At 42.5% G+C, this 12692-nt stretch overlaps 1 protein-coding gene across 2 annotated transcripts in view; it reads right to left on the minus strand.

Moving 5' to 3' along the window:
- Positions 1–12692, minus strand: part of epb41l4b (erythrocyte membrane protein band 4.1 like 4B) — a 30659-nt gene that overhangs the window by 7115 nt on the left and 10852 nt on the right. The window contains exons 8-20 of one of the 2 annotated variants that reach the window (XM_074683413.1): positions 12072–12159; positions 11901–11989; positions 8755–8824; positions 8509–8678; positions 7220–7329; positions 6641–6674; positions 6341–6374; positions 6081–6184; positions 2717–2859; positions 602–723; positions 390–503; positions 252–304; positions 6–158 (exon numbers count right to left, since the gene is read on the minus strand). In XM_074683413.1, the coding sequence (XP_074539514.1) occupies positions 6–158; positions 252–304; positions 390–503; positions 602–723; positions 2717–2859; positions 6081–6184; positions 6341–6374; positions 6641–6674; positions 7220–7329; positions 8509–8678; positions 8755–8824; positions 11901–11989; positions 12072–12159 (1284 nt within the window). Of the gene's footprint in view, positions 1–5; positions 159–251; positions 308–389; positions 504–601; positions 724–2716; positions 2860–6080; positions 6185–6340; positions 6375–6640; positions 6675–7219; positions 7330–8508; positions 8679–8754; positions 8825–11900; positions 11990–12071; positions 12160–12692 lie in introns of both variants that reach the window. The other variant, XM_074683412.1, reaches the window with a different exon arrangement.

The raw sequence follows: 12692 nt of genomic DNA on the forward strand, positions 1-12692 counted from the left end.
CTTACAAGCTAAACTGTCTGACCAGTCGTTTTCTGCGCGTGGTGCTCGTGTTGGATTTACACGGCAAGGAGTCTGTGGTCAGGTTTCGGTCTTGGTGATGTGGTGTTTTGTCTGCAGTCAGACTGGATGCGGCTGAGTCTTGGGATGAGCTCTGGTACCTGAAGACCAGAGAGTTTCAAAAAAGGGATTTAGTCTTAACAAGCATGTGAAGAGAATTGAATCTGAAGTGTAGATAGGATTAGGGAACTGGCCTCTCATTGAGGGTCTGGTTTGAGTTCTTCCCTCGAGGCGTTATTGGAGCTTCCTTCTTCACAGCACAGGGGAAAGTGACACCACTGTTAGTTACACCGCACAAGTATCAGAAAAGGAGGTGAAAGTTTTGTACTGACCCTGAAGGCTGCCTCCATCTGGGCCTTAAGGATGTTACACTTAACATGGTCAGGGTGTATCACTGGAGACGCAGGAGGGTGCAGAGACTTTTCCGACAGCTGCTTCTCCTCTCCCTGGCAGCAGAACAGAAGAGGAAAGAAGGTTAAGAAACTGGGGCAAGTCCTTATTGTGAGCAATATGGGAAAACAAGCATGTGAGGGAAGTCTGTGACCTTGTTGTCCATGTTGATGTGCAGTGAGGGCCAGGGGGCAGAATCACTCTCTGACTCCAGAGCCTTGAGCAGAGACTGAGAGATGTCCAACCCATCTGCAGGGCAGGGAGGGGCTCTGCGCTCTGACACACACACACACACACACACACACACACATGCACGCACACACGCAAAGGTTGAGGGAAACATTTGAATTCATGTTGCAGCACTACTTATGAACATTATTTTAATTCTTTTGGCACGAAAGGACACGCTTATTTTGGTAACAGCTGGTAACCCATCTGGTGGACAATGCAAGTGTCTGTACTGTGAGCTGTATTAATGTGTTATTTTACTGATTTACAGCCACATAAGCAACTTTCTCCAGTCCCCTCTGTTCAGAAACAGAACAAAACAATGCAGTTAGGACTAAAAATGAACCCTCTTTCAAAGAGACTGGATCAACAAAACTATGTGAACCTGTGTGCTAACCTGAGATTGACTTAATATTCAGAAACATCAGGAAAGCATCCGTCATGATGCTTTTTTAAAATTTGCCTGTGGAGTTTGGTTTAGGTCGCGCTGGTCTCTAGGGCTGGGATACGCTATTCTCGCAATCCGGTTCTGTTACGATTTTGGGGGTGCCGATTCGATGTAAATTGCGATTCTTCAATATTTACAATTTTTGTGATTTTTAGTTTGCTTTTTTAGCACTTGACCATGTGAAAAAGTTAAATGATGATGATAATGTCTACAGGTTCCGTGTACCTTCCGTTCATTCAATTTTCAATCCTGAAACAAAAATCAGAAAACAAATTTTGGGCAACTTTTTCCATTTTATTTCTGAATCAAATATCCGATAATTATTTAATGATGCTTCTTAAAAATCACAGTAGAATTTTCTGTCTTAAACTTTAGTTTTTGGGGAAAAGCCTTACATTTAAATTTTCCATTTTTAATTTTTAATATTTACACTTTTCAGTCCAAGGCCTGGAAATAGATGAATTACCGCACAGACTGGTCCACATGTCAGGAAGGCCACGGTGCTCGTCTAGCTGTTGGAAAGGCAACAATTCCTCACGCAATGGATTCAAACAGCTATATCCTTTTTAAAGGCAACAAAAGACTAACGCTGAAAGAGGACGACATGATTGGAGATAAAATCGCCAGAATATTCCAGGTAGATAACTGCTTCCGGTTCACCCTAATCATATGGAGCGGGTATTGACATCTCCGCATTTTTACATTTTTTAAACACATACATTTGATTTTTCTTTTGTATCGAGGAATAAAAAAATCAGTAAAAGGAAAACAACACAAAATACATTTTATGGCTTTATTTTAATGAAAAACAACCCTTTGTTCATTTGTTTTAAATCTGCCACATTTCTTGACAAAGGAATAATGTCTGTTCTTTTGATTTCCGATTTTCGTTTCAAAATTGAAAATAGACTGAACGGAAGGTACACGGACCCTACAGACTAAATAAGGAGCCATATTTTCCCATATAATGCACATCACATGAGCCAGAGAGAAACATTTAATCCTCTGCTGGAGAAAAGTGGTAACTTTTTTTCAAATCCAGCCTGTGGGATCTTTCTCACATGTCACTCCCCACTATCCACTATCCTCTATCCTCTCTCCTATCCAATTAAAGGCATTGAAGCCAAAACTTAATTAGAAAAAAAATCAAATCAAATCTGCCTGAGTGAAGCTAAATATACCTGCATGTCTACAACACCACGAGATATCTGTTTGAGTTGATCTCAAGCTAATTTGTGGCCTCAGGTAGTCTCAGGTATACTAATCATTCATCTGTCTCACGTTGCAGCCTTTTCATCATTATAACTCCCTCCAGGAGGAGCTGAGCCTCTGCTGCAAAGAAATCAGGTAACAAACATACAGCAGACACTTCATGATGAAAAGAGCACAAGTCTGACAGATACCCACTCAAGGTTTCTGTGTCAGACGGTACTTAGTCCTGACACTGGTAAACCTGTCTCAGAGTGAGAGAGTGAGAACCTGAAGGAATGGAAAACCTTTCTGTAATGAGGGACAGAAGAGTCGGTGTGTGAACGAGCATAGGAAGAGCATCAGCATACTGTGCAGCCGTATTCAAGGGTAGAGCATACTCACTGTTCTTGTGTGCGTGCGTGTGGCAAAGCGTGTCCTGGCTGTGTGTGTGGCGTCGGTGATGGTGGTGGATCTTGCCGGAATATGAAGTCTCATTTTCTTCAACGCTGAACTGGTGGTCTGAGGCAGGACCGCTCAAAGGGAAACTGAAGATGATGATCAGAACAAATTCCCTTGAACAACAAAGCCGTTAAATCTGCATCCTTCAGGTCTCCATTAAATTATTCTTTACCAACTTCTTATCTCAACTTTGAAAGAAAGAACAGATCTTTATTTGTCACTGCATTTATACAGCTGTTTGTTTATTCACAAAGAAATACGGCAACATCCCTTAGCAAAGTGTCATTCAAGTATGAGTTACAGAGTTAAAGGCAACACAAAAACATGAAAAAGATTGGCCACATTTTCTGTAAACAGTTGATTACAACATCCATAATCTCCTCTCTTATCTTCACTCAGAGTCCTAACTTTTCAAAGCACAACACCACATTACACAGGATTCTAGTTTATGCTTCAATTTCACACAGATCGATATGCTATATTTCTTAAAGCAGCTTAATCCCTAAACCAGCACACACTATATCCCGTCCACCTGCTGAGAATCACTTCACTCAAATTTGCATCACCTAATCTCACCCAGATTGGAGTGCTTTTGGTGAATTTGCTGTCAGAAGAGTCAATATACTAAACAACTATGAGAGCAGAAGCGTTAAAACTGAGTGAACATCAGTCAGACTTGTCTTATCTGTGTATAGAGGAACAGAGGGGAGTATCTGTGTTTATCGAGAGTAAAAAACAGGAGAGTCATCAAGGTAGGTTTGTGATTACAGAGAATCGAAGCATTACACCACAGCTTAGCCCAATCATTTAGCTTTATTTTGTTAAAGGAAGAGTCTGCAGGATTGTCCTAAAAAATAAAACGTCAGCTTTTATAGAAATAACCCTGCTTAGTTGTCACCTTTGGGCCTCTATACGTGTGTGTGTGTCAGTGTCTGTGTCTGCCTCAACCCCCTCCTCAGCCTGTATGTTGATGTTTTAGTTGAGACATTTCTGGGCGGAAAGTAAGCGTGGTTACATTAGCCAATCACAGCACACAAGTGACTTTGCGTGTTGATTAGCGTGTGGAAGAAGATATCCCAAGCAGCTATGATAATGGACGTAGCATGGAGCATGAAAAACACAACCAAAGGGAAACAAAACAGAAAACAGATAACGCTTTTTCCTAAGCGAGAGTGAAGCTTGGTTCGACTTTCACTCGCTTTCTGCTCACCAGTGATTAGCTCGTGCTAACTTGCCAAGTCAGCAGCATCAGGTTTCTCCTATGTAGAAACGCGGTGCTGCAGGTGGTTGCAGGGCTAGTTAGTGTGTTCATCTAGTCACAGTTTGACCCAAACGGTGACCGCTGGTCTAAAAATATTAGACGATGCAGAAGAACTAAAATCTGCTGTTTCATGAGTGTCCGTTTGAGGCTGGCCCCCTGGAGCTGAAAGTCACATACACACCAAGCCAAAAAAGCTGTTTCGACAGCAGAAATAACCCTGTTTACAGCCTGGTACACAAAAAGCTCCAGTCTGAGGCCTGAACCACACGTATATGGATATTTTTTTGATTGAATATCTTTGTCCTCGTTTAAAAAAAAATCTCCGTCCACACCACAGAAATATCTCTGTCCATACGAAGAGGCCAAACTGAAAACGATCGCCTCTGAAGCCTGCAATGCCATGCCTGGCCGATAAGTGGCAGGTTGGCAAAATGTGAAAACCATAGAAGAAGAACGTTATGAGCATGCGCAGTCAAACAGAGTGACTTGTTGCTAGGCTCTTGATGTCATCGTGTCAACACCAGCTCCATTTAACACCACTACACGGATCCACTCAACTGGATAGTTTTTTATTCCTTCACTTTTTCATCTGTTTTTTAAAAATCTCCGTTTATGTGGGTGAAATCGCAGTGTTCGTGTGGTTGAGAGGCCCAATTGGACAGAAAAATGTGCGTTTAGGAATATATCCATATACGTGTGGTTCAGGCCGGAATCGCTAATTTCACTGTCGGCACACACTTTCTTTCTAACTTGGCAGTTTAGAGAATATTAAGATCAGAAGTTCACGCTATCAGAGGCACATCTCAGCTCACGTGACTGATGAGCGCCCTATAGCTGTGCCCGAAGCCCCCATCACATCCAATATGTCTGATAGTTGATTTGCTCTAAAAAATCTGTTTCAGAAACAGACTGGTATCGTCCATTAATTATATAGTCTGTGGGTTGGAGGCTGTGGGTGTGTGCTGCCGCTGTCACTGATCCAAGGAGGAGGAGTCCAGTGTGAGTTTGTGTACCAACAAGTAACGAAGATTCCTGCAGATCCTACCTTTCATGTATTGGCAAATTATCATTCACAATGTGCCCAATAAACAATCAATGAGCTCTTTTTGTATTTAATGTTAGCATAAATATTTCCAGCTTGTTTTGTTTCATAGTTAAAAAAAAGAGACTCTGAGGCAGATTCTGCAGTTACAGGTGCGTCTGTGATTTCTGAGCACTCTGTGAAATTGATTCTACTAAATTAAAAAAATAATTTAGTTGTTAAGTGTAAGTCTCACTCAATCTAAAGGTATTTCATGATGTCCATGTGTGGAGTTAAGGGAAGGAGTAACTTAAAGACAGATGAGGCACTGAGGGTTGAGAGATCCTTAATCACTTTCATCAGCCTCGCGTCCTGACCCAGATGAATCACAAAAGAAAACTATAAAAACCATCATCCTTTGATTCAGACTATTGTTACCCTACTGTCCCTTTCTCTTCATGCTCTATCTTTGACACACAGCTCCCCCTTTGTGTTGCCCTTTATCGCTCTCTGGACCTCCTGTGAAGCTCTGAAAGGCAGTTTTAGGAACACGTCATGACGAAGGTGTGCACTGAACACATGAGCGGATGTGACGAATGGAGGGACACAGAGATAATTAGCACAATGAGAACAGCATTTCTCCTTCTTTGAGTCCATCAGCAGAGTTTCCACATTTGGGACACCAGTCTGTGATACGTCTCAGAGTAGAGAGTCTGGGTTTGAAAACTCAAACAGAGGTCAGAGTGCGGTCATGACCTTATCCCTGTAAACCACACTGATGGATCCTGGGAAGGTGCCGCTGGTTCGCTCAGGAGCAGGAGGATGACTGGACATGGGGCCTGCTGCCTCGACAGAAGGCCTGACCATGACGGGGAGGTGATGATCCAACACACGCACACATGCATGGAGGCAGATGAGACACAGACACGGGGCTTATGAGTGACGTGACACATGAAGAACAAAGGATGTGGAGCAGTGAAAAGAAAAGATGGTTGGATGAGTCTGTGTGCTGTCGGTCATCTTACCTGTGCGGCGGTGTGTGTCCAGAGGGTTGCAGGTACACTGGAGGTGTGAGAGCAGGGTGGGGCGAGTGCCACGGCTCGTGGCCAATGGGGATGTTGTGCTGGTACTGGAGGGGAGAGAGGAGACGGATTGAAAAGATGCTGAAATTAAATGTTGTCACAAGGCTGGAGCCAGATCAGCAGCTGCAGATTGTGTGTGTGTGTGTGTGTGATTGTATGTGTGTGTGTTTGTGTGTGTCTGAGGGTTATCTGAGGTCACTCACTGGATGTAGGCTGGGATCAGGGCTCGTGTGAGAGCTGAAAAGGAAGGAGAATAATCGGTGATAGCAGAACAAAAAAACAAACATGAAAAGAGCCGTTTTTAGAGGAAGGTCTCAGACTATTTAGGCCTTTTTCTTTTCTGATTAGCTTTTTATTTGAGTTGAAGTTTAGCTGGTACTAAGCAATCTAAAATAATAAATAAAAAATGAAACATAAAAATATAAAACACCACAAACCCAAGCCTTATCCCTACATGTGTAATAAATAAATGAACATGTATGTTTTGTGTGTTGTGTTTGTACCTGATATGTGGCGGCTTGGCAGGAGAAATGGCAACTGACAAAGCAAAACAAACTTAGTTAGAGAAAGGAAGAAAATGAATCTGTCGCTCTGTTTTCATTGTTCAGCTTTTTCAAGGGTTTATCAAGTAGAAATCTGTTTTTCAGTCCTGACTCCTGACGCTGAAAACTCCTATCTTCATTTGTTTTTTTATCGCAGTGCACGTCGGCACTGACAGCCCTGAAGTAAATACAGCGTTCAGTCTGCACTTGGCCATTCATGTATAATAGATTATGGTGAGACAGAGGCCTGTGGACCTGTGAAGCTGCTGTGGCTCACAGAGGGTGGGAAGTGTGGAGGAGTGGAGAGCGCTGCATGTGCTTTTGACAAAGCAGAAAGGTGACACTTAAGTAGAGCAGGCAGGATATTTTTTATAACAAAGAAGTTCCCCTTTTAATTTCACTCAACTTTATCCTGCCAAACCAACAGTTACCTGAAGATAGTTTCAGACTGTAAACTGTTAAAAATGATGTTCATGCCAACACGTCCAGGAGCACTAAGGAGGACACAAATGCTGTTAACAGCGCGCTGATAAGACTCACCTTTGCCCAGTGACTGTGTGCGGGAGGGGTATCTCTTGCTTGGCCTTCTCTCAAATGTGCTTGCTCTCCTCAGCCGGCCTCCATGAGTAGCCTGATACTCGGTCTTACCACTAAAACACACAGACAGATAACAGAGTTATTAAAACTGCTGCCACACCACAGTCTGACCTGCAGGTGGAGTTTGATAGACTGAAAACTAAATCTGTGTAGAAATTCTTAGTCAAGCCTGAACAATTTACTTTTACTTTTACTGCAGATTTTTTTACTTTCACTGAGAAATACATCAGGACAGTTTTCTAACACTTTGCTGAAAAGATGCCGTTTAAGATCCTGATACTATGGATGATAAATCAAACACGGTTTTTTTATTTTCAACATCCTCAGCATCACACAAGGAGCACTTTCTGTCTCCAAAGCTAAAGGAAGGATCCCACATCCTAACTGTGCACAGACTGACCTTTGCTTTCAGGCTGGGTCAGGTTCAGAGCGACATACAGCTCCACGTTAAAAAAGCACTCTTCAACAGACAACATTGTCTTAGTTTAAACTTACACTGGACATCTCCTGAACATTATTGTTTGTAACTTTTGTCAGTTTTGTTTAAGTTTGACTTTTGAAAGCTGTGTGTCTCAGGCTTAGTCGTATGTTCCTGCTCTTCAGGTTCACACAAAATGAAGAGCAAAAATGAAAAAAAAAAATGTACAAAACAAATAAAGTTGAACATAATTTAAAAAATAAAAGCTGTGATATTACACAGATGTGTTTAGAAACCTATAACAAAGACAATATGAAAGCTTTTGATAATAAAAGACCAATAATGGGAAAGTTAAACCTGCAATGTTGTTTAAAATATTATTTAACATTTCACAGGTCTTCCTGTGTCTATTCCCACCAATCTGACACATGACAGGAAAAGCACATCATGTGTGTGAGACTTTCTCTGAAAATCATCAGAAGTAAACAAACAATACGAAGGGGATATTTAGTCGCCATAGGAACAGATCCATGTAACCATAGATACACTGTATCCATAGATACAAAGGCTCTACTTTTTTTTTTTTTATGTGACACACTTTACCCCCTGTGCAGGTGTCAGTCATGGCCCGGTCTACCTGAGCGAGCTAACTTTAGTTATTATTCTCCTGCAGTGAGGTCTTAAATAGACAGATCCTAAACTAAACACAGAGCGACTCTTTGAACGTGCTCTGCTGCAGCCCAGCAGTGACTCTCTTCTCTCAATAAAGACATAAAAAAAAAAAAGATTTGAAAAACTAAATGAAGTGCAGTACCTGAACCTGAAGCGGGACCCGAGTCGTGTGAAGTCGCTGCGACCTGGCTTGCCCGGGGTTGGCTGTCGTAGCCGAAAGAAGGCGTGGCTCTCCACGGCGCACTTCCACAGGTGTTTGCAACTCTTGGAGCTGGCCAGCTGGAACATAAAGGTGTGCTCCTGCTCCCGACCCTGCGTGTTTAAAACAGCCTGTTAAACACCTGATGTCTTTCTGTGCATGTGGCTTTGTATTCAGGGCTGAACAAACCTGCTCATCATCCTCAACCACGACCAGAGTGAGACGACTCTTTTTAAAGTCCAGCCGAGTGATTTTGGGCCTAAAACACACACACACACACACACACACACACACACACACACACACACACACACACACACACACACACACACACACACACACACACACACACACACACACACACACACACACAGAAGCCACATGTCATCCTTTATTCTCTTAGTTTTCATCTTTCCTATCTTTTTAAGTAAGGGCACTAAAAGCCCGAAACAACCTGAAGGAAAAAGAAAAGAAACTTTTTTCTTTTAACATTTTCAGGTCTGGTGTTAGACCGTTCACCAAGGCGTGTTTTACAGATGTAAAGATTCTGAGTGCTTAATATCAAATATCAAGCTTTTACCACGTTGTACAGGGTGTCCATAAAGTCTCTTAACAGTTCAAGAATAATATAACAAAGGCAGCTGATGAGATATCCTCATCAGATTTGCTCTGTGTACTCATTAGTTATCAACGTTTGTAATCACATTAAATTTGTGTATTCCAGGTGTTCTGTTGATGAAAGAGGGGGATGCTAAATAAAACCCTAAAATGACTACTCCTCAAGAAAAGACACAATGTGTGTTATGTTGTTTATTGAAACAATACCGGAGGAGATCTTCCAGTTCATCCATGGCAAAAGAATTTGAAGGAGACAGGGACAGTGTTGGATAAAGGGAAGAGTGGAGACAAAACTTTCAGCGTTCTCCTACAAATTTATCTTTCCTATAAATTGAGTTTAAAAAAACTAAAAAAAAATCTAATCCTCATTTTGTAACAATGTTCTCATATTTTTCTTTTCATTTGCTTTCTTAAACCATTTTTTAGATTTTAAGAAGTTTTATGGACACCCTGTGATATCATGGGTGTTGCAGTGGAGTCAGAAGCACAGAGTGTATCATAAAACAGTCTCTGTGGTGTCACCTGTCTGATTCTAAAAACGAGTTTTGAAACAAATTGGCAACACAGGCCTTGTTGGTAATAGGGCACATGGCTGTCGGTCAGCTGAGCTGGGCCTCTGATTGGACAAACTTGTGTTCCTAATATCTTTTAAACTGCAGAATAAGTAAAACAAAATCACCCCGTACAGTGTGTACCGTTAGAGAAATTAGCTACTGAAGTTGTATTTTTTGTACCAGGCTGTTGACATATCTATTTCTGCCATGAAAATGGCTTTTCTTGGCTTGTTGTGTATGAGGTTTTAAGTACTTCTGAAAAGTGGACACTCCATGAACAGCCTCACATTTTTAAAGGTCCCATTTTATGCAAAAATCACTTTATTAAGTCTTTTCGTGAAATTTGTGGGTCTTTGGCTTTACTCCCAGCCCACAAAATGTGATATTTAATGACAAAACCTGTACTTAGTGTGAATGTAAAATCCTGACCTAAAACCAGCTGTTGGATTTTGGGGATTTACCAACGTCAGCGATTTTTGACCAATCAGGAGCAAGTCTGACCAGATTGGTCCACCGGAGCAGATACCCCCGAACCCCCTCCCCGCCCACTCACTGCTCTGTTTTTGGCTGTAAACAGCCACATAGTTCCATGCACAAGCTTCCCATCTCGGAAGAAGACAAGACTAAGTGTCTAGAGTTCATTTATCAAGGAAATGTGTCAGCTACACTCAGTTAAACTGTGCATGTGTGTGTTAGTCACTCCATGGCCAACTGCTTTTCCAACTTTGGACAGTACAACAGAGAGCTAGAGAATAGACTGGTCCTGAATCCAGGCGCATTACCAACCATCCACCAACAAACCTCAGACCCTGGAAATGTGAGTATTTTAAATGCTGTGTGCTGTGGAGCAGATGTAAGAGCTTTTCCTCAGTGTCCCCCCTGTCTCTGTGTTAGCTTCAGGATGCTAACTTTAGCTGCGGTTAGCCTGTTGTTTTAGCCTGTAATGTTACGGTAAACGAGCTTTGCTGTTCTTTTGAACATTGTGCACTTGGAGCTCATGGCACCGCTCTTAGGCCCTGTTTACATGACGCTGAAAACGGTCGATTCCGCAAACATTTCGTTGTGTTTTGGCCTTCCGTTTAGACGAGACCACGTTGCGTTTTCAGTGAAAACGCAAACTTTTGAAAACGCTCCCCAGAGTGGAAAGATCTGAATCCGCTCCTCCATCCAGCTTTGTGTAAACACAGAGCGGAGCGTCTCAGGGTGAAACGCTGACGTCACCGCATGCGCACTCGCAGTTTTAGGTGAAGGCTCTGCGCTCAGCCACATTTCCAGTTGAGCCAGTAGGTGGCGGTAATGCGGGTTATGGTTGGATTGCCGACCGTCTCACACAACAAAACGGCAGAAAAAGAAAGAACAGAAGAGGAGACTTCTCCTCCTGGAGTCGTATGAACGCGGATCGTTTTCACGCCGTCCTCATGTAAACGCGGGTGGCTTTTGAAAACGCAAAGGAAGAATCGTTGCGGGAGTCTCCGTGTAAACGGGGCCTTAGTGATGTGGAAGAGCGGGGCGGTATCAGTGGTGGCTCATTTACATATGAAGGCCACGCCCACTAAATTAGAGCGCTCTGAACAGAGGGGCTATGAGAGCCTGGAAACAATGCTGCTGTGCTTGATTTATTGGCTTTTTGGACCAAAACAAGTTACTACCATTTGATGAAGACATCAATGATCCATATTAAACTGCAGAAAAGGAGCATAATATGAGACCTTTAAACAAGAGGTTGGGGCTCGGTCAGCGATTTTTCTCTTTAAGATGTAACTGTGGAGTGTAACAAATGGCTAAATATATGCGATGCAGATGTTAATGAAGAATTTAACCCTCACTCCTGCGTAGTTATTTATTCATAAATTTGGAATTACTAATTAATAATTTATAGCTTCTAATTTGACCTTTTTGAATGGTTCAATTTAAAGTTTTCACTTCCCTAAAAGCTTAATAATAATGATAACAAAAATGTCAATCAAATAAAAAACTTTCTCAAACTATATTTCCTCTTCCTCACAGTATCTACAAGCTAGCTTCCCTTTTTCTAAAGAAAACAAATTTATACACTGAGTGAACAAACCCTTTGCTCCTTCTCTGGGGAACTTCAAGTCACTCAGGTTTGTTTAGATCCAATTTAAGAAACCTCTGGCTCAGAGGTGCATCAAGTGCACTTACCAAAAGAAGAGGCCGATTTTGTTGGAGCCTTCGAACACTAAGATGCCGGTGGGAGTGAGGCCTAGTGCGTATTCTCCCCCATCTCTGCCCTGAAGACACAACACACACCTTTAGTTCTCAGACACACCAGTGACACAGTCACACTTCAGGTAGTGAATCACAGAAACACACCTTCACAAAGTGCATATCCACTCCGTAGAGCTCCAGCCACTTGCACTTGTTGAGGAAAGATATCTCAGCTTGAGACGGACTTTGTCCCCTGTGGATTTTAAAATAACACACCATGATGAGTTTTCACAGCCCAAACATCACTCCCTCCACCACCTCGCCTCTGACACTCTGACAAAGACATGTATCCGTATCGACAACTCATGATCTCTGCTGGTCATAGGTGTGAGGCTGAGTTTTTAACCTTCCCTGATTCAGACTTCTTGTGTGGATGACGGTGAACTCAGTGAGGGTGCGTCCTTGTGTGGCTAAGTCAGCCAAGTGAAGCGCAGCATATGTGTGTGTAATCTAATCCGAGATGGTAGCAGTCGGACTGTGGCTGGGTTAAATACTGCTCTGAATCAATCAAGACCCTCCAGGGATTAATCTCTTAATCCTTCGTACAGGCCAGTGAGAGTGGAGATGAGGCGGAGGAGGCGGCAGGGAGGGAGAGTGAAATGTAGACGCCCTCATCAGGGGGCATGCTGTCAGCGGCAGAAAGGCTCACTCTCCTCTGAGCTCTGCTTTTCTGTTTGCCACAATCATTTTTCCACAGAGATCAACCTGCTCAGGACAGATTGCAGC

The sequence above is a fragment of the Halichoeres trimaculatus genome, unplaced genomic scaffold, assembly GCF_033239565.1.
Source record: "Halichoeres trimaculatus isolate MK-OKI-2021-1 unplaced genomic scaffold, fHalTri1.1 fHalTri1_scaffold_12, whole genome shotgun sequence".
NCBI classification, from domain to species: Eukaryota; Metazoa; Chordata; class Actinopteri; order Labriformes; family Labridae; genus Halichoeres; species Halichoeres trimaculatus.